Below are 23,212 nucleotides of genomic sequence, written 5' to 3'. Positions count from 1 at the left end.
AACTGCAAGAGCGGAAGTTGCATTGGAGACTTGCGGAAATGAAATCAGGCAACTGAATCTTAAAAAGTTGAAGGCGGGACTCTAGAAAAATTGAGATGCAACCTAAGTTTGCAAATTCAAGAAAGCAAAGTAGAAAACTGTTGATAGTTTTTAAATTGAATAGGAAAGTATTCTCTTCGTTTGAGTGGATTTAATATTCAATGCAGTCATCTCATAAAATATATTTATTCTTACATACTTTTTAATAAGTGAAAGCTAAAAAAAATGTGTTTGCTTTAAATCACTTTACTAAACAGATTTTATAAATTATTCAGTTTGTTAAGAGTCCCTTGTAATGTTTTTGAACAAAATTTATTGGGGTTAACTTTTACAGGTTTCTATTGTATGATTTTTTTTTCAAATCTACAATATATGGTATATTACTCCACCTTGTTGCGTCTATTTTTCTTTATTAAATTTGGGGAATCGGCTTTGAGTTAATTTGAGATGATTTCACACCCCCAAACATTCACTCTTCCCCTTTCGCGAATCCTCTGCTGTCCGATCAAGATAATGGTTCATATGGGTTTCGGGTTTCGAGATTCGAGTTTCGGTTTTTCGGGGTGTGAGTGCGAAATCCCGCATAAAGCTTCTCTTATCGGGAACGCAGGTCCCAGCGTGAAATTAATTTCATAAAAACCATATATGGTACTGAGCGACTGAGTGATTTCTCGCCATTGTTCGCACAAAGCTGATTAACAGTCCCACTGTGCACGGTGGAGCGACCTCTCCCCTCGCCCGAAAATTCCTCTTTCAACTAATAGTTTGACAAAAGGTGAGAGCGATAAGCTGCCGTGCACGTGTCCCTATATTGCTGTCCCCCTCGCACCTGCTGCTTTGTCTCGTGCGGGCAAATTGCACTCGAGACTGAATTATTGCCTGCCGCAGCGCAGGAGCAGGATGCACTGAGAAAAAACCTTCATTTTGAACTGAGAAAAAAATTTAAAAATTAAAGTTAAATTTAATTTTCGTGAATATATGTGTATCTTACAAAAAGCTATTCTTTAGTGTTTCTTCTCTGATATTTTGCAATATAATACTGATTATCAAGGTATAATATTAAGAGTGATCTACAATTAAAAACAATTCTTCTCGAGAGCCTTTTTTTCTAAGATTGTCTTAATAATAAACCTTTATTAAAAGCGTATTTTTTTTTAGGTTTTATAACTATCCTTTTAAAACAATCAATTGTTTTATCCAAGTGCACCTGCTATAAACTAGCAACAACAGGGGCACAAAACGTGCGCAGGACATGAAAGGATGTCCACGGGGGAGAAAGTAGGAGAAAGGGGCAGCTCGGGGGAGCGAGGAGGAGAAGAAGAAGAAGTCACGAGTGCAGCAGCCGTGGAAATAAAAGATAAATAGCAGCCACGTAAAATGTTGTTGAATGTTTTAAAAAACCATAAAAACCACAGAGAATTACATTTAATGGCAGCAGCAGCAGCAGCAGCAGCAGCAGCAGGATGCCCCAAAATGGTGGGGATAACCGCAATGGGAACAACAGCAGCTAGACATCACACAGACTGACTGATGTGTGTGTGTGTCTGCGACACGAGAGTGTGTGTGTGAGTTTGAGTCTAGTGTTCATCGCACAGGTCCCACATTTAGTTGTCCTCTGAGCAAACAGTCCACTTGGAACAAATTTTTGTATCAGGAGATTTTATTTAAAGTTTATTTTGAGCTAAAAAATTTTATTATTAAATTCTAAGAAAAAAATAAAAAATTCTAAAATAGCTATAGGTGCATAGTTTTAAATCCCTATCTTGAGAAAGCATATTTAATTTATAAAATATTAGAAAATGGTTAAAGTACCAGTGAGTTCGTTTATTCATTAAATTGTTAAAGCTAGACAAATGTTGGGTTTTCAAAAGTAATCTAATTGGGTGCTTATAAAATATTATAGATTAGTGAACACAAACGATTTTTTAGAGAAAACAGTTAAATGTAGTTTTCAAACATAGTTTTTGCTTCTTTAAAAAATCATATCCGAAAATGTAATTATTTTAAGTGAGGCCCGAAAACCGTTGCAAAAAAAAGAGCATTTGTCCCTTTATGAACTGAAAGAGGCGAGTTTAGAGATCTATTTGCTTTGTGCCCCACGATGTGGCAGCTGTCGCACTATGAATGCATAATTAACAAAGCGGAAATTCGGCAACGCTGCACAAGCAAATTGCAGGCACAACGAAAGCGCCTGCATAATTAACAAGTCGGCTGGACGAAGTGAAAATTGCCGGCGGAGGGAGCTCAGGAGTAAGTGGAAATTCCTTTATAGCTACCGAATTCTAAATACCGAATGGCCGAAATGCCGAATACCGAAATGGGAAATGCAATAAACATTCAGCTCAAGTAATAAGCCGGCACATAAAATACGCCATTAAATGGCCGATGGCCAAAACGAAGACGAGACGTTCAAATGACCAGACTTGCTGGGGAAATCAGAGGCGGTGGGGGGAAAGTGGGGGGTAAAAAGGAAGAAACAGGACACTGGTCGATGGGGATGCTGTCAAAAAGTCAAAGCCATTAGGCACACACCAAAGAAGATGCGTCCAGCGGCGACCAAATTGAAACCAGAGAAGCCAGAGCAGCAGGAAAAATATGGGGAAAGTCCTCACCACTTTTGACACCAAAAACTAAACGCAAATAAACAACGAAGTTTAAGCGAGCACTTCATTAGATGGACTTTAAAAAAGGACGAGATATTGGAGGGGAAAAGCGGACAGCTTGGTCGACCGCAGGACATGAGGAGGACACAGGGCTCATTGGCTTTGACAGGACACAACAAACTCGCATCCCTTTGAGCCTGATTGCTACGCTCCTCCCGCGTTGTGTCGCGTGTCCTTCAGTCCTTCGGTCCTTTAGTCCCTCGTCCTGCCCACCTGACAATATCAGCAAACATCTCTCGCCTGACAAGCAACAAGAGCTCAACGCAAAACCGAACAAAAAGCCACCACAAATTGCCGACCTGACCAGGATACTCTATTTTTTGAAGGGGTTTCATCGTTTTATTACTCATTTTTCGATATTGAACTTTAAGTAAGTGTCTTAGGGAAATTAAGAATTTTTAAGGGCGTAAAAATAAGATAAGTCAAATTCTTATACGCGAAAGGCCGACGATTTAAAAAGAACACTAATTGTTTTAATATTGGATAATATTAATTAAAAAATTATGTGACTTTAATATAATATTTCGTGTTTGAGCAAAGTCTTACTAAATTAAATAAAATTACTTAAATTAATTATAATAAAAACACTTTGAGAATATAATGTTTTTATATAGTAAAGCATATAAAACTCTGAATTTGTAGTTAAAATACTGAACAAAAACCTAGAAAATAAGTAAATCCTGATTTAGTAAAGGCTAGTTACTATTTATTTTGGTAGCTATGGCTAGGTAGCTTAGTAACCCCTTGCCAGGGGATCTAAAAATCGTGCTTCAGAGGAGAAAGAAGGTTGGGGTGAGCGCTTTAAGCCGCTGACAAAGCCCCACTAATACCGCTGCAATTAGCAAGCCGTGCACCTGTGCAAACAGCTGCCTCAAAAAGCAGCAAGGACGGGGATTCGGAAGTGAAAAGGGGAAGGGGGATGGAGGAGTTGTCCCTGCCGCAGGACGATGTCCACTCGACACGGCCCGCAGCCAGGAGGAGATTAGAGCCAAAGTTGTTTATGGCCAAGGTGGCGAGGCGAAGGAGACGATGGTCACCGCCGCCAGGGATAAAGCATAATGAAAGTAATAAAGTTGCACAGTTTCGCAGCCTGCTTCCCCCCCCAAAAAAAAAAAAAAAAAAAAACAAACCCCCACAAACCCCCAACACTCGAAAAAACCTCAAAGCCCAAACCAAAGTTGCTACTTTTTGATCGGCGACTGGCGATAAAAACTTGTGTTCGCCAGACACAAGCGACCAACAAACAGGAGCTTCAAATTCGAATTCGAAGAAGAAGAAGAGGAGAGAGTCCTTCGTTATCCTTCCATGTGTTGCATGTGCTCTGTTTGCATCGCTCTGCGGTCGGTGGAAAACATTCCTGCACCGGAAAATATTGGCCAAAAAGGACACGACACTTTCCACCGGAGCAGACGCTTTTATCGCCATCCTTGATGTTCGGTTGTTCGGCTGCTGTTGTTTTTATTGAATATTCATAAATGGCCAAAACGAGCAGGCGAACCTGCAACTAAAATGGCAGATTGTCGGCCTCAGCTGTTCAGCAGTTCAGAGCAGGGCTCGTCTGTCTGGCCGTCGAATCAATATTTTATGCCCAGCTGCCGGTCAAAACAGAAGGAAGATGCTCTGCCAACCACACGGAAAAGAAAAGCCAATCACAGAGGGAAAATTGCACTGGGAAAAGCTGCCATTTAAAGGGTTAATAAGGTACAACTTTCCCTGGGTTAAGTTTTACATTACAAAAAATTATTATATTATGATATTGAAGGTATTAATTATATAAGTATTAATTTCATTACAAAATGAAATGTCGGTAAATTATAAATTTGTTTGTTTGAGGAGAACAAGTATCAGGTTATGTTTTTTTAGTTGGAAAGTCACCTTAAACACATTAGCCAAAATTATGTATTACACTACATATAAATTAGCAGGGATCCCAAATAGGCATTACAGTATAAACATATTTTACTTCCTCTATAATTAATACAAAAATGAGACTTTGAACAAATAACAAATAATACTTAGCATTCCTCTTGCTAAAATGCATTCCCTGTTTTTCAGTTTATTTAGCTAATTCAGACAAAATGTTTTTTTTATCAAAAGCTATTAGAAAATAATCAATTTTTTTGTGTAGTGCCTCGCAAGTGCAACAGGATGTACAGACTGAACAGGATGTACAGGATGTGCAGGCCACAAATTAAAATGTGAGCACACACATGTCTGCTGATGGAGCCACGCCCTCAGACGATTTGGCTTCGACCATCTCGTCGCATCTCGATTGCGGTTGCCACGCCCCTTTTGCCCCTTTTTCGCCTTGACAATCCGCTTGGCAACGATTTTATTGCCTAGTTTTCAGAGTTTCTCTGCTCAGCTTGCACTATGGGGCAAATGACCAGTTTTTGTGGCATTAATTAATAACTTGAAAACTAATCAACATTTTTGGGATCTGTTTTTTGATTCGAGTTAATAATAAAATAAGGCATGTATTTTAGGAAAAATAGGCGTGGCTTCGCCCATTTTTTAGATTAAAAAAAATTTTTTTAATGAATAATATTAAAAAAAAAAAATTTTTTTTTTTTTTCTGACTAGAATTTTTAAACAAAACCATTTTAAAAAAAAATCGTTGTCCTAACTTTTTTTTAATAATTATATCGACTTTTTTTGTATTTTGAGGAACACTTTTTAAGACCCTGTAACAAAAAAGTATAAAACTTTACTTTTAGTTAATATGTTTATGTTTTCCTGACTTATTTTTCATGGTCCACTTGGTTCTTCGCGTTTTTTATAGTAACAAATGTTTGCGAGCTTAGCCAAGTGCCATGTCTTCTCTCAAACTGTGTTAAATTTCTATTGCTAGGTTAGCACCTTAAAAGTTAAATTTTGAAGAAAGTGCGCAAAAGTGCACTTTTATATTAACTGAGTATAAGGAGAATTGATCACTCTACAAAATAAAACAAGTTTTAGAGCTGGACTCAGCTGGACTCACTTTGTTGCTCCATTTAAAAACAAAAATGTAAGACTACGTTTCAATTTTTTGAGGTTAGAACTTACACAAGATTATAGGGACGCCACAATCAATTTTTATAATTTAAGCTCACAAACACATAATCCAAACCATTCTGAATCGACTTCCATTCACACATTTTACAAAAATTGGTTTTAAATGCGCTTTTTAAATATTTTAAAGTTTGAACAAATACAAACGATTTTACAGCATGTGCTTCTGTTAAAAAACAGCTGACTTTGACAGCTGATATCTTAACAGTGGTGCGGTCTGTTAAAATTTTAAGTACGTAACATTTTACCTCAATGTTATCTTAACTCATTGCGATTAAAAAAAAATTTTTTTAACGACTTTTAAAAAATGGGTTTCGGCCACCAAATGTGGGCAAATGCCCCATAGTGGCTTGGGTAAAACAGAATAAATGAATTTCGGCAACGATAAATGCAGCGAATGGATGGATAGATGGATGGATGGAATTCAAACGCAATTGCCCTTTGGGGCAAGTCCAAAGTGAAATTCAGTTGCTCAAATGAAATGGCAATGTGGCATAGCAACGCATATCAAATTAACTAACAAATTGACTTGTCAAACTCTTTGGCTGGCTGCCCCACGGCTGAAAACGCCCAGCCACTCTGGGAATGGAAATTACAAGCCATTAGGCACTGAGGACGAGACAGATAGAAAGGCGCACACACACAAAGGATTCCTCGGTTATTAATGAAGAAATCCCAGGGAAAAAGGAAGAGCACGCACGACCAGCTCACAATAATGAGGAAAATGCAGCAGGGGAAATGGGGAAAATTACGAGGAGTGGGGAAAAGCGGAAAGGAAGCGACGTGTATTGTAATTTTTATTTTCCTACTCCGTTTCGAAGCGAAATCATTTGATTTCATCATTTTATGGACCCAACACGGAATTATCATTATTATTGTGAGGACATAAGACCCACTTTTCTTTTTTTTTTCCCCCATCAACAAGGCAACACGTAGCAAATTATGAATGGATGAATGGAATGAAAGACGGCCACAGTGGAACTTGCCTTTTGCCTTTGCAATTGCCACTTGGCTGCCACATGTGGCAGGCAATTCGAGCCGAGGCGACAAATTTCAGTGCTCCGTCCTCAAAGGAGCTGCAAACTGAGTAAACTGCGCAATGAACGGTGGCAAATTACACCGAGCATTTGCTGCGAGCTGGAAACCCCAGGAGTCTGCATTGAAATGAGAGCTCAAAATGTGCTTGCTTTCTCTGTGGAATGAAGGGACTAGTTGCTCCACTAGTTGGCACTCAAAACCAATACGCTTGCAGCGAACAAATCGATGTTCTTTATCTGTATTCATCTAGTCTAGAAATCTACAATCTACTGTTGCTAAAACAAAAATACAAACATTAAAGAGGAGAGATATTTACAAGCAAGCATTATTAAAACGAACAACGAATACAAAATTACTTATTCTGGCTTTATAAAGCTTTCACTAATTGATTTCTTAAAACTTTATGATTATTAATAGCAGCTTTTAAGGGGCACAACTAGTGTGACGGCCTAAAAAAATGGTGATTTTTGGGAATTTTTATAAAAAAAACTACTTGATCAATTCTTTTCAAATTTTCAGAATATATTTATACATGTTTGAAGAATATATAGAAAAATTTTTAAAGAAAAAAATTAAATATTTTTTAAGCTAGAGCCGATCTCCAACGGCGCTAAAAAAAAAAAAGTGCCTCAACTGCTGCAGTGATTCCGGCCTTCTCCGTGGATGAAATCAAAAAATGAAAAATTCTCGTTAAACTAGATGATATTGTCCATACAATGACCTACGATAAAAAAAAAATATCAAAAATTGACAAAATGGCAGCGTTGTAAAAAAAAAAATCAAATTTTAACCAAAATTTTGGTTGTTTTTGGCCTGCCAAAATTCGATTTTTGATCGGATCAAAAAACCGATAGGTCATTGTAGGGAGGACTATATATAGAACATCTAAAAAAAAAATTGATAGTGATCGGATCATTAGTTTTTGAGTTATCACTGCAGCAAATTCGGAAAATGAAGTTTCGAGAAAAACGCGTTTAAAGATAAAATGATCGTATTCAGTGCTATAGGAGCGGCTGCTCTTAAAATTGCTATAACTCAAAAACTATTTAAGATATCGATTTGAAATTTTAATATGTTATTTTTAAAGGTGTAATCTACCGAAATATGAAAGAAAAAAAAAAAGATTTTTTTGAAATGTCACACTAGTTGTGCCCCTTAAACATTTCAAAGGAACCATGTTTAAATAAGCCTCGAAAACAAAAGAAAGCATTCTGTACTATTAGTTTATTGTTTTGTTTTGCCTTTTTAAAATTGCAAAAAATGTAATTACAAAAAGGTGACCAGATCCCAGCACTTTCAAACTCATAATTTTTCTAATTTTTTTCCGATTTACAAGTGGCATACCTCTGTAAATTTGTTATTCAAATATCTAACAAACTGCCTCATTCGTTTGTTTTTCATTTATTGGTCGATGTTTTGTCATTAAAAAAAAATGCTAAATTATTACAGATATTTTTTTCGTTTACAAGCTAAACTTGGCGAGATGGGAAATCAGGCATAATCAGCCCTTCTTGGTTGTAATTAAGCTAGTTTATAATAAGTAAATCCTCCCTGGGATTCATTAGGATCAACTCACCTGACTGAGCTCATCCCGGGAGCGACGGGAGCACTTGGGCAGGAGGGCCTGCATGTCGTCCTCGAAGGCGCCACCAATGGTGGCGTCCACCACGTCATCCACATCCGGATCGAGGCTGCTGCTCCGGCGACTGTCGCCGTTCTGATTTTGATTCTGATTTTGGTTTTGGTTCTGATTTTGATTCTGATTCTGATTCTGATTCGAATCCAATCCCGTTCGATTTGGAGCGGATGTCATGGATCCGTTGTTGTTGTTATTGTTGTTGTTGTTGTTTTTATTGAGATTTGACAGGACATTCAGTTTGCTGCTGATGGCGCTGAGACTCGCTTGCTGCTGAGATTTTTGTGACTGTTGGCCATTGTGAATGTTGTTGATGTTGTTGTTGTTGCCACTGTGGGAATTGCCGCCATCCACAGAGGCATTTTCCAAGGACGAGGCCGTGTTTCCAGCAGAAGGAAGCGGCTCACTCGTTCTGCAAAAGGGAAGGGCGGAATACTAAATTAGTTACAGATTAAGGTGGCAAAAATATTTAAGGAGTTTTAATCTTACTAGTTGCATTGTTTATTCAAATAAAAGTAGTGTGGCTTGCAACCATATAAGAAATTAGTGTGACCTCACTCATATAAGAGTAGTGAAGAAATACAGTTAGGGAAAGTTTCCAAAATAAAATTCAAGTAATAAGTTTAAACCCTTTAAACATATTCAAACTTAAAAGGTTAATTAATATAATCAATTTATTTCTATTCATAAATTATTATAATAACTTTTTAAGACAAGGCTTGTACTTTGAATTAATAATAGTAAAAACATATGTTTTTGAAAAAGTAACAATTGTTATTGTAGTATTATCCAATCAACTTTGCCAAGGACATTAAGCGCCCATTTCAGTTAAGTGGACTTCGATCCCTCAAATTCGTAGTGTCTTAAAGTCGTGTCGCAGTCATCGGTCCTTAGTTCTGGACCCATTTGTCAACGGTTTCACCCTCACTCAGCTGTCAAAAGGTTAATTTGCGACACATTTTTTTCCTTCCCCACGAAGCCGTCGCCAAAGTGGCCAAAGTTCAAGACGAGAGTGAAGGACGCAGGACTCGCATCGTCATGACGCCTCAAAGCGGGCAATTTTACGCCATTTTAACAATATTTTCACGATAGGGCACAAATGTTATTAATGAATGGCTAGAGAATAGAAAAGAAAGCGAACGAAGGCCGACCAAGAAAAAAAAAGAAGTAAATAAAGTGGCAGGAAAAAAAATGAAAGCCGGCATGTGCTTCCGCCTTCAACTCGAAGGACTTCCCAACCACAGGCACAAAATGCCTTTCCGTTGATGGATCAGCGCCCCCAGAAAAGGACCTCTTGTCATAAACAAGGAAAAAGGCAAGAAAAAACAAGAAAGGAAGCTAGCTTCGGCAAGCCGAAGCTTATATACCCTTGCAGTTACTAAATATGTCGATCAAATACATAAAAGCTAAAGAGCATCGAAGCTATGACGATTTTTCTATTAATTTTCCATATTGTTCATATGACAGCTACATGATATAGTCGTCCGATTTTAATGAAATTTAACTTGTAACTCAAGACTCATTAGAAAACTCTATATTCCAAAAATCATTATTGTCTGATGAAAAACAACGAGGTTATATTTATATTTCCGTTATTTCTATATAGATTTTTCGATCCTTCCAATGGCAGCTCTATGATATAGTACTCCGATTTTTATGAATTTTTTTTCTCAACTTAAGAGTATTTAAAAAACTTTATGTTCCAAAAATCATGCTCGTGGCATTAAAAACAAGGACATTATAATTTTTTTTTCCATTATTTATATATATATATTTTGATCTCTCCTATGGCAGCTATATGATAGAGTTATCCGATTTTGATAAAATTTAATCCGAAATTCAATAGCAGTTAGAAAACGCCATCTGGAAGGAATCAAGTCGATCTGATCAAAAACAACGGTGTAAAAATTTTTTATTTCATTCTCTTGTATGGGAGCTATCCGATATAGTCGCCCGATCTGGCTCGTTCCGACATATATACTGCGTGCAACAACGACACAACTTTTGGGAAAGTTTCAGCGAGATAGCTTTAAAACTGAGAGACTAGTTTACATAGAAACCGACAGGAGGACAGACAGACAGACAGACAGACAGACAGACAGACAGACAGACGGACAGACGTACATACATATTTCGATTCAGATGGTGATGCTGATCAAGAATATATATACTTTATGGGGTCTGAGTTGTCTCCTTCACTGCGTTGCAAACTTCTGACTGAAATTATAATACCCTTTGCTCTGCAAGGGTATAAAAAGCGAAAACGCTCGACTTTGCCCATATGAAAAGTTGTCAAACACTCTGACATAATCATGTCAAATTAACACGGAACAAACAGGATGTCAACCTTTGTGGCGCGGGGACTCCGTTCGCTTGGATAATAAAACACTCTTAAAGAATTAGGCGGCTTGTGGAAAAACTTGGGGCAGGCTCAAGGACACGCCAGACCGCAAAAAAAAAAAAAAAAAAAAAAAAAAAAAAGGAAAACACGCTCGAATTTATGAGGATTTCCAGAACAAACAAGGACGAGCGGAGCGATAAACAAAACAGGAAATTGACAGCTGAGTAGGAGAATTTGGAGTAGGAGTCGCATGGAAATGCGCCCACTCATGGCAATTAAGATTAAGTGGCAAAAACAGTGGCTTTGGATCGAAAAGATGGTCGATAGTGAAGGAAAACCTCGAGGTTTAAAACCCATCTGCCAGCTGAAGGTCAATTTTAGCTATAAACCCAATAGTAAACGTCTTAATTGGGGGTTTACTTTGAGAAATTTAGGTTTGCTAAGCTGTAATTAAATTAAAATATTAGGAATCCCTGGTGCTCTCAAATATTGCTTCTAAAATTCAGATAGAAAAACTGTTTAATGACACTGACATTATGTAACTTAAAAATTCAGAACGTCAAGGTTGCTTATATAGTAAAAATCTTTCAAGGGAACCAATAAATCAAGCTTTGTTTTTTATTAAGTAATACTACTTTGTTTAGTAAAACTCAAGACCAGTTGTGTTTTATATATTTAATGACTTGCAATCAGTCTTATTTTTTCGCCAGAACAATTAAATGAAAATAAAAATAAGTCCAACTGCCATATGTTTTCTTAAATGCTCAGGGTCTTTCTCCCTTCCATTTATTTTCCACATTTTACTGCGCTTGACAGTTCGTAAAACTGTGAGTATTTTAAGATTTCCCTTTTATCTCAAGAGCTAACTGAATTACTGGTCTGCACAAATTTGAAAAGTTCAGCTGGCAATCCCATTCGTGGTTCCGTCAATCGGAAGTTTCGTTCGCAACTGAAAATCCGCAGTGCCCTTCCTCAGTTCTCAATCCTGAATCCTGAATACTGAATACTCCTCAATCACCCAACGCAATCACAGTTGGCCCGAAAATTGTGTAAAAGTTTTCGCTCTGCCATGAATATTTACTCTTTCTTCTCAGTTGCGATGAAATCAAAGTGTGGAAAACGAAACAAAAAGCAGGCATATGTAGTAGATATATACAGCAGAGGTGCAGGATTTGTGGATCGCTGGTTCGTAGGATGCGGGTCGCACTTCAGCTGGATGCGGTCACATGGGATGGCAGTTGTTGGCCTGGTCAGGAGCAAAGGAGCGAAGGAGGAGCAAAAGGAGTTTGGGGATATGCAAATTAGTTGTGACAGCTCTCGAAAAGTTCAACATACACATAGTTGTCGATGGCACATTGTTGAGTGGAGGAGGAGAAACGGGGAGTGCACATAAGTTCACAGCGTTCAAAGTTCATATGTGCACTCGGAAATGCAGTTACAAATTACTTTGCGATTTTTGTGGGAATATAAAATAAGCATATACCTACATATTCTAGTCAAATTTTATGAGCTAAACTTTCAATAACAAATCGATTAGTTACACAGATTTGTGTGAGGAAAAACTGTTAATACAAAATCGATTAGTTCAACATAATTGTGAAAACTTATACTTCAAAGTAATAATTATAAACTTAATTAAATCACATTGCGAAAGGTTCCTACAATTTTATTGCATATTAGATATTAATAAACTTTTTTTTTTAGGGAAAAGCGATTCACCATACATATTTTAGTAGCTTAGTTTAAATTTAAGAACTTATATCTACTTGCTGAAATGAAAATTAAAAGATTTATCAAATTCTAAGCAACGAAATAAATTGAGTTTATGTTGCAAATCCTGTATTAAGTTAGACTTTCATAGCTTATGTTCTTGAAAGCAACTGCTTTATGTTTCTTGCACTTAATAACGATAACTAGTGGAAATTAAAAGCCTTATACTTTTCTCCAAATGTAGTTGGGTTGCACTTGTGATCTGGCCAAAACCGAAACAGAAACAGAAAGAAGCAGTAGGCGAAAGGCGAGGAGGAGTTGTGGCTCCCTGTCTGTGCCCCACGGGCCCGGCAGCCCAACCGTTTTTGATATGGTAATGTGGCAATGGCAGTGCGTGTGTGGAATGCTCCATTATTAGATTTTTCCCCAGTCTCAGCCAGAGAAAAGGAGTCGGGAAAAGGCCGAGAGAGAGGGGAAAAAGGGGAGGCAAACGTCGTCGAGAGTGCCATAAAGTAGTAATACTAATTAAGTTGTGTATTATGCATGTGCAGCCAGTTGATGGGGAATGGATCGGGGGTATTGCGATTGCAACTGGGAGTGGGATTTTCTAGTGGTATTTTGCAGTGGGATTTTGGAGTGGGTTGGGAATGGGGAATGGGGAATAGGGATTGGGATTGGTACTCCCAGCCAGCCAGCTCGGTGGGATGCCTGTGGTCGGGCACTCTCGAGTCGAGCAGCCAGTTGACATCGTTTAGTTGAGCACTCGGTGAACAATGGATCCATCCCATCCCATCCCATCCAGCAGGGGATTGCTGATGAGGAGGAGCACCGGCTGCCAAGTGTATGTGGTTAGATAACCTGGAGGATGTCATCGAAGTGAGTGCTGGTTGAGACCGAAGACCAAACACCGAAGAGCGAAGAGCTTAGGGTGCAGACTAGGTCACTTGCTATATTGTTGCATCCATTGAATATTGAATGCAGTTGAGGGAATTCAAGGAAGCAGTAGTTGCAGTAGTTGGAATCTGGTTGGGCTTTATTGCTTGAAATTTTATTAATTTATTGTTGAAGAATCAATCAACTAAACTTTATAGATATATCAGAAATAAGAAACAAGTTACAAAATCTTTCTGTTGAAACAAAAATGTATAAAGAGATTAACCAAAAGCATTCAAGTATAAAGGATCTCTGAAAAACCAGGTTAAATCCCGGTCAGCTGGCGAACCAACTCTATAAACTCACCTTGCCTTCGGGTGACCTTTGAACTGTGCCACCTCGGCGTACCGTCGTCCCAGCGGAACTTCCTGTGGACTGAGCAATGAATCGCAGATGGCGGACTGCTGATCACTGGCCACAGGAAGACTCATTACCTTGATCAAACGACCAGTCTGCTCCACATTTCCTCCACCTGAGGATCTCAGTAGCTGCTCCTCATTACTTCGATTGGCGAAGTTCTTGAGCTGCTCCCTCAGCGAATAGTCCGCCGAACTGGAGCAGGATGTGGACTCCGACACGGAGGAAGTGGACGTGGAGGAGTGGCACCTTGGCACCGGCGAAGGCGAGTGCAGATCCTGTCCAGCATTGCCGTTCTGCAGGTCCTGATAGGCGGCATGGGCATCCTCGGAGCCACTGCTACTTCCGCTGCTCGAAGCGGATGAACTGGAGGATCCACCGCTCGATTGGATGCTCTTGCTGGTGGTGTTGGAAACACAACTCTCCATGCTGGCAGTTGAGTTGCGATTGGCGTTGTCCCTGGATTTTGGTGACTCCTTCAGCTGATCCTTCAGGTGATCCACTTCCACCTGGATATCGTGCACCTGCTGCGGCACAATAATCAAGGATGTTCGCTTCCTCAACGTATCGTCCTTGGCATTCATATTCTGCTTGAGTGTCTTATCCGATTTTGTGGTGTACACAATGACCTCCACTTTCGAGGAGTTCTCCGCGCAGGAAACCACTGCTGTTGATCCTGCAGGTGGAACTGCTGTTTCGTGCGACATCCTGTCTGCAAATTCGCTTTAATTTAGATTCGGAGGAATTCAAGCTGAATGGGGGAAAATGGAAAATTGACGCTACCAACTTGCAACTCATAAATGGAAGACTGCCTCATCGCACATGTGTCAATCTTTTTTATTGATTCCGACATTAAATACCCGACGCGAAAGCCATCCCATTCCCATTGGACTGGCATATCGGATAACGCATCCAATGGAAGCACTCAAAATGTGAATTTTAATACAACCCGGCCACGCTGTGGCTTTCAAAATGTTATTACTAATAAAATGCGGTGGTGGTGTTATGTAACTGCAGTAAAAATATAAAAAAAAAAAAAACAAGGCAACACCTGCCAACCGAATGGAAGTCAGAGACAATATTTGAGTGCCCAGTTTATTGGGTTTATTGGCTAGGACGACCGAGATAAAACCTGACTGACAGGATATTTTATATCCTATCAGCATGTCCAATACACATGTTATAAGAATTTAATGCTATAAAGAATAATCGAAAGGTTTAATAACATTACATATATTTAAATTTTTAAGTTCAAATAAATTATTGCATTTTAGAACACTGAATTCAGAAAGAGATTTAAAAGTGTAAAATTGAAATGCCTGATTGTGAGTCTTAAAATCTTAACATATCAGCGCACTATAAAATTAAATAAAATATATAAAGCAAATCACTTTGAGAAGTATTTAATTGGTAGTAAATCAGAAATGGATATTTATTTTGCTATCATTTCTTTCTACCTATAGATATTGCCAGAACTTTCGAGTTTTTTCGGGTCGTAGAACCCACTCCATTAGAGAATTCAACATTCGACCGCCTGACATGCAGAATTTTATGGTTTTTATGAACTTTCCACAACAATTTCTCTGTCAGAACGCAAGTGTCTGAGTGCTTTTGTGTTCCTTGTGCACGTATCCATTTCATTTTGTTGAAAAAATTATTAAGCATTTCTTGGCAAAAGTGGGCTTTTCTTTTGGGCGTTTTTTCCCCTCAACAAAAAAAAAAGAACGGAAGGGAAAAGGTGACCGCTGCTGAGAAAATGGTTCAAATATGTGGCTCCCATTCAAATAATAGCTTGTGTAAACAGTTTGTGGCGATAAGCAATTACAAACATTTGCTGGCTTTGTTTTGACATCAAAAGAAATCGAAAGAAACCCCAGCAAAAGTTATATTAATAAGCGAAAAAAAAACACAAGAACAGAGCAGAAATTCATAAACGATCCAGAGCAGAGCGACCCAAAAAAAAAAAAAAAAAAAAAAAAAAAAAAAAACACCAAAGTGGGTTTCGTTTTTCGTCGTTGCGGTCGAGTGAATTCCTAATTTATTTATTTGTTGTTCGGCTGAGGCCCACATCATCCACATCCATATCGTCCGAATGGAGTACTATACTATATGTTCCATCGTATTTATGTGCGTCAATGTCTGCATCTTTCGTCATTCGGTTAACCAAATATTGTCCAATTCGAAGAAGATTTGTCGCAGTTTCCGTTTATCGTTAAAGAGCCACTTTAAAGGCGGGCAAAAAGAAAGAGATTTGCGTGTCCCCAAAGATTTGTTGAGAAACTCATCAAACGAATCATTAATAAAGGATATATATCCCTCACATGTGTGCTATAAGGTTTATTTTTTAACGTTTCCTTATATTTTCTTTGAAAAAGATTTAGTCATTTCCTGTTTTCATTTCATTTAAGGTTCAATTTTGTCTCATAACATTTTCTATTCGTGTTAAATAATTATATGTGTCGACTTGAAATAATTCAAGGTATTCTGTATATTCGTCTTTCTTGTTTTGTGTTTAAATTTAATTTGGCCTTTTAATTTAAATATTATTTTGCTACAATCCCAGTTTTGTTAGGAAATGAATTAATTGCCTTGCTCAATAATATTTATTAGCAAGTTAGGATTGCTTTCATAGAAGTGATTTTAAATATTCCCTTTCAAAACCTATATCTCAAATAAATTTGTTTGTAAGTAGCATAAATCCTAATGGGTTACATATGTGCATTTCTGCTTTCCACCAACATAATTCCCACGAACTTCGGTTCGAACTCATCGCTGTTTGAATGCTAAGTGCTTCGGAATATTGCCATCGATGTTTTTTTCTCTGTGTGGCACCGATTCCCTCGGCTGCACCTACTACCATAGTATCCGAACCTATCCGAATTCCCCACAACAACCCATCAGCCATCGGTTTGTGCGCCCTGCGCTTTTCTGCGCTTTTCCGCACTTTTCCGCATGCCCCGCATTGTTGGGAACTTTCACGATTTCGCCGAGTCGATTCGATTCCATTCGATTCGATTCAGTCGTGCTCTGGTTAGATTTCGAATGCAGAATGCATTGGACAACAACAATAACAACAAATGTGAGGGGGGAGGAGAAATATAAAATAAACATTGCCGCATTTCGCAATTACCTGAATCACTTGACGAGCCAACAATGACAACAATTACAATATAATAGAGACAACCGCGATTCGTGTTCGACATATTCGCATTCGAGTCCCAAAGCTAAGCTATTCGATTACATTTGAGTGTTTTTGTGTGCAGGTTTTAATTTAAAGTGCGACAGATATTCCCTCCATACATTTCTGATTGCGATTCTGATTCTGATTCGGATTCTGATTCATTTCGCTGGCTGAATTTCCTTGTAAATATATTACCATAATTTGTCTCGCCTTCAAGGGAATTCAGAATCTGTTTTCGAATTCACAGTGGAAATGGGAATCTTCGTTTCGCAAACATTGCTTTTATATTTATGAACTATGCAAACTTTATACACCGAACCCATATCCTCATGCCAATTCTGATTATTATGCAAAGTGTGAAACGCAATTGTCAACAAATTGTCAACCAAACTTGGGCTAGTTGAGCAGTTTTTATTCATTCCGAAAAAGAAGGAGGGACGGTGCCCAACTTGGAGTCACTCGAATCCATTTGGGATTGCTGCCAAGTGAAGCCTGACGCGATTTGAATGTCGCGTGCAAAAAGAGCTCGCTCTTTGGTTTGCCATTTGCTTTTTGCTGGCATTTTTTTTATTTAACGGATAGCCACCGTTTTGGCCATTGTCTGTCTGCTGGATAGTGATCGATTTCAAGGCCAAAGGCGGCACGATGAACCGGCATATTTGGCCCCATAAAGTACTCGAGCCGAAATGGGCGAAAGTTTAGCACACAACGATTGTCCAAATGGCATACAAACTGCGTTCAATTATGTTTTCGTTGGAATTTCAATACCTATAAGCATTTAAAAGCTATTCTGAAAAGAAAAAATAGTATAAACAAGCTAAAAAGCAAGCTCTTTTTAAGAATTAATAATAATAGAGGTATTTCTCCTTTTCATTAAGATTTTATGAGACGCAAATTGCAAATAAAAATAGTTACTTTTCGTGTAATTAATAATTAATTTAAATTGTAATTTTTTTTGATCTAGTGTTGTTTGTAATTTTTTATATAATTAAAATTGATTGACAAATCTTAATCATCAGTGGTTTATGCAATGCCCTTTTGTACTCCATTGTTCTAATTGCGGTAAGCACATCTATCAACCGGAATGCAATTAAAACCATCCCATAAATGTGAATCATATGCGAGTGAGTGAGTGAATAATGAATGAGTGCTTATCGCTCTTGCTCAACAACCAAAAAAAAATTGAAAAAAAAAAAAAAAACGAAATGCCCCCAAACTCTTGGGATTCCGTAAGTGGAATGCAATAAACTTGGGGCTTTTCCCCGCCCCCTCGACTCCTGTTCAAAAGTCAAAATTATTATTTTTTATATTTATTTCCCATTCATATGGGTGTGTGCTTTTGTGTGTGTGTTGTTTTCTTTTCTTTTTTTTTTTTTTTTTTACTTTTGGGTGGGCAGTCTCCAAAAACACGTTCCGCGCTTTTGTGTTTAGTAATTTTTCAATTCTTTTCCCCATTTTGGTGGGGGATGTGGTTTGGTTTTAGGTTTTCTGGGGGTTTGGGTTCATTCTTTTCCACTTTCGGAGGGTGGGATTCTTCCCCGGTGGTTGCTTTTTGGTTTTTATTTTTATTTTACTTTTCTTTTTTTTTTTTCCCTTTCGTCTGCCTTGTTACTACAAATTATCGGCGGTACGCTCGGCACGTGCGCGACGTGTTTCCACAAAAGGGGGGTGAAAAGGGGGAAAGGGGGTGGTAAGGGGTACTCCTTTCCACAACCCCCTCCTCCCCCAAAAGAACAGCAATATTCCCCTCCCTTCGGTGGCGGGTTTTAGTGTAATTGATTTCGCATTGCAATGAATGCGTTTGCTGCGTGCTCGGCTCAACAATTTGAGCTCTTTGATGGTTTGACTTTCGTTGGGATCTGCTTTCAATATCCCAAGGTTTGCACAGAACACATGATTGATAAGGCTTTGCTAAAACCAATTTGGCATAACTATTTGGTACGATTTTTCTCACAGGAACACCAAATTTTGATTGACAAAATAATTTATAAATCTTTTAGAAGTCATTAACATAACTAAAATGTATAAAAAATGAAAAATGTCAATTAAAGAACTTCATATCATATTTATAATATATACCATAATCTTCTTTGGCAAAAAAATTTGACGTATAAATGTCTTGAGTCAAAAGTTAAACCAGATTTTGAACAACAACATTTAGTTTTAGAAAAACAGGAAGACAACTTTGATAAGAAAATAAATAAAACGTATAATATGATATTATAATTTTATATTATATATAATCTGAAACATTTAACATACTATCAGTAAATATTTATATTAGCTGGCATGTGATTTCTTGAAAGTGCCAGAAACTTCTTGATTTCGCAGTGAAATCGTATGAATATGGAGACAGGGGGTTGTTGATGTGTTTCCGTCAGCCGATGGCGACAACATTAGCCAAATTGATTTCGACAGCATTCGCTGGCCATTGAGGCAGCCTTCTTGCCACTGCTGTAAGCCCCATTCCATTCGATTCCATTTTTCTAGCTCGATGGAGCTCAAGGCCTCGGTAGTCCACCTACAAGAAATCCACGCCCACGTCGTGTCCCCCAAAAAATGCGACGTGGAATGCCAGACGTTGTGGCGTTTGGAGCTTAAGAATCAACATACAAAAACTAGGAAAACAAAAATAATAACACAAACAGAAAGAGAAACAGAAACAGAAACAAAAACAGAAACAACATCAACAACTTGGCAATGTTATCTAAATAAATATATTTGGCCTGTGACATGAGTCTATAAATTATGTAAATGTAAGTTTCGTTTATATCGTTTATTTCGATGTTTTTCTTTTTTTTTCCCCCACTTCCTTTTGCTCTCTATAATTTTTTGGGTGTTTGGAAATTTTCGTAAATTTTATTTTCGTTTTTCATTCGAGGTTTTTATGAATTTTTAATTTGTTAGCTGGGTTTCGGTTGAATGAAAATTTCACACTTTTGCCCAAGAGCAATTTGTGTGATTTGTGAACTAAAAACACCGCAAAGAGTTCATATGTTTTGTTTTTGTTGATTTTTTTTTTGTAGGCCATCAATGAAATTTCGTTGAGTTATCTGAAAGATGCCGTTTGGTGCGGGCATCTGTGAGATACATTCGATATGGTGGGCGGATCGAACTTAAAGTGTATCGCGTTATAATGCAAATGAGGAACGTATCTTTGAGACACTTTTGTGGGTGTATTAATTACACGCTCGAATGGAGGTGTTTCATTTTGATACGATGTTTGTAAGGCAGTAAGGTCTGCATATATTATACATTCTCATTCATATCTGTGAGGGTATTAAAACTACGGTGGGATATAGCATTGTCCATTTCCCGTTTTTCCACTTGATTTACTTTACAAGTGGCCGCCAGCTATTTGTTTTAAACTAAAAGCGTTTGTCCATAAGACACATTTGATGTGTGCAGTTCAAACTAAAATGACAGCAGAGAAGTGAACTTTTAACTGACATTCCACCATCCATTAACAAAAAGGTATAGATACGTTTATAGTATAAATCTGTACATTGATAGTATCAAAAACTATAAACATATTTATGATGCTACACTGGTTTCCTAACCCACGAACACATCACACTCATAACACATTGAACTCTCATTTATCTGCGAGATAGCCTTTTGGTTTTGGTTTTTGTTTTTGTTTTTATTTCTACTTTATTTTTGTGTGCCAAAGCCAGCTAAGTGACTAATGGGTTGCCTCACGCAGCCGAAAAGGAAACGAAATTCGCCGCTTACACAATTTGTATCTATCGGATAGCCCCGGCAAACTTAATTCGCTTGGTAGCCAGCGATGCTGTCCATCCGTCGGTTTGTCGATTTGTTTGTCGGTTTGTCGGTCGGTCGGTGAAAGGCGCCGCTAGAAAATATCGCCAGAAAAGCAAAGTAAAACACGCGCCGCCAATAGAGGCGTCGAAATATTTATGATACGGGCCAGCTGGAAAATGCAGAAACACGGAAAGAAAATGCAGTTCAATATCAATTACAAACTCACAAACGCACTCTTGATATATGAAGTGAAAACTGAATTTCAGCATTTAACATTTCCACAATCTTGTTATTCAGTTTTCCACGAGCTGTTAAATTATAAGCAGGCTTTGCTTGTATATTCATTTAAATTATGAATATTATTCATTCTTCGCTGATTAAATAACGCATATTCAAATATCTTCTGCTTGATTATTTTAAATATGTAGTAATAAAAAGGAACACAGTTATGTTTTAATTATGAAAACTTCTCCTTTAATTCTGTTGAACAAATTGATCTATGCCAAAGCACTTAACAATTTAATGCTCTGTGGTTCTACAAATTAAAATGGTGTTGAACCATTTATTGCAATTCGGAGCATTAATCGGAGCATGGCTGATGTGATTATGGTTTTTTCTTCGGTGCAACTAAACCACATACATTCGGGGCTCCCGCTGCCACCGATGTTACTGATGTTGCTCCATTTGTATCTTACGGTTTGTAGTTGCAAAACTTGACCATACAATAGAGCCACAAGCTGCATACAAAAATATGAAAGTGCAACAACTGCGGCAGCAACAAAAACAAAAACAGAAGCATGAAAAAGAAGCAGATTTGAGCACAACAACAAAATACAAAAATACAAACAAAAAACCTGCTCAGCAACTTTTACGCTGCGCCCTCGTGAAACGCAAGTGTTTGCCATTGGCAGCCTGAAAAACAAAACAAAAAATACACAACAAAACCAACAACAAAACAAACAGCAGCAAAAGATACAACAACGGTAACTCCACAGTTGCCCCAGCAAAAATGCAGATACTCCATGAAAAAAATTTAACGAGAAACTAAGATACCCTCGAAAAGGCAATGATTTTATACTCTAGCATTAAATATAGAAATGGAAAAAAATATATATATTTAAACATTTATTGCAAACTAATTCCCATTATAAAACAAATAAATCAAAATATCTTTCGGATTTATTATTAGAAAATATCATATATTCATTCAAAACTCCACATTTATTTAATTGTATTCTAATTTCAAAACTGTTTTTTGTTAAAAAATCTCAATGGTTAACCCACAATAAGCAAACACTGTATGATATATACAGAAATCTTGAATACCCCTCGGCAAAAAGCTATAAAAATCAGGCACACAACGTAATGAAAGCAGCGACGTCGCTGTCCATCGGGAAAATTAACATGTAGTCAAGTAAAAGGGGTCGAATTACTTTTTCCCCCAGCGAAGATCGACGGGAATGGCTCCCCAGCTCCCCAGTTCTCCAGTTCCCTCAGATGGTGACGTCACTGGTTCTAATTGGAGAGACGAGAGCTTAAATGCCCTACGATCGAATGGGGAGACCAAGGAACCCAGAACCCAGAACCCAGAAAGCCAGAACGAAATTCAACTGGGCGTGTGGGGCTCTAATTAAAGAGAAATATGCACACAACAGTCAGCCAGTCCATCGGTCATAATCCATAAAGATCACTTAACGTTAACAATTCGTTTCCAGAGTTGTAAACATCTCGGAAAATCAATTGGTTCAGCTTTATTATTATGAAAGTCTACGAGTCGAAAGCGTATTTTCTCTAGAGGTTTTTAAATAGGGTTAAATATATAAGTAGGGCTATGATAAAGTTAAAAGTGGTTCAAAAACCCATTAAGATCTTCAAGTCTATTTTGTAATTAGGCATTATTTTTATCTCCATTAGTGAATCAACTAATATAATATTCTCTTAATAATTGTAAAGCATTTTAAATGTAATGTGAATTAAATTCATTTGACTTGTTTCATTGTATAATTATTTTATTCAGCTGTTTATTTGAATCGTAAATAGATTTTACATAGTAATAATAATTTTCTTGTTAATACTTGACATCATTTGCCTTAATTCTCCTACCAAAAATCATATAATCAGTTGCAAATCGTCAGCCAATGATCGTGTGCCAGCCATTGATCACGCAACGCAAATTAGTCCTCGAAAAGTCGGGGAAAATCATGCTCAAAATAGACGAACGATCGATCGATCGTCTTTCGGCCCACGGAATCTTAAGGCTGAAATGCGGAAATCGCAGATGAGACAGTTAGTCGGCTGGTGATTCCCAAAGATCGATGAATGGGCCATTTGGCAATCGACGTTGTCACTGGATTCACACACGAAATGTTGATTTATGACGACACGAGATCCACAAATTGACACTTTCGCGTTTCAATTTGAATAGGAACGCGATCCATTTGCATACGAGACTCACTCCATTCGATTCGATTCGATTCGATTCGAATCGATTCGAGAGA

The 23,212-nt window shown here is 37.8% G+C and overlaps 1 protein-coding gene across 1 annotated transcript in view; it reads right to left on the bottom strand.

Moving 5' to 3' along the window:
- Window positions 1–23,212, bottom strand: part of LOC108095518 (protein sprint) — a 68,010-nt gene that overhangs the window by 32,529 nt on the left and 12,269 nt on the right. The window contains 2 exon segments of the mRNA XM_017196629.2: window positions 8,368–8,839; window positions 13,718–14,480. Of these exon segments, the coding sequence (XP_017052118.2) occupies window positions 8,368–8,839; window positions 13,718–14,475 (1,230 nt within the window). The 5' untranslated portion in view covers window positions 14,476–14,480.

The sequence above is a fragment of the Drosophila ficusphila genome, unplaced genomic scaffold (genome assembly GCF_018152265.1).
Source record: "Drosophila ficusphila isolate 14025-0441.05 unplaced genomic scaffold, ASM1815226v1 contig_198, whole genome shotgun sequence".
Taxonomy (NCBI): Eukaryota; Metazoa; Arthropoda; class Insecta; order Diptera; family Drosophilidae; genus Drosophila; species Drosophila ficusphila.
Note: the sequence above shows the minus strand (reverse complement) of the source record. Positions and strands in the feature narration are given on the sequence as shown.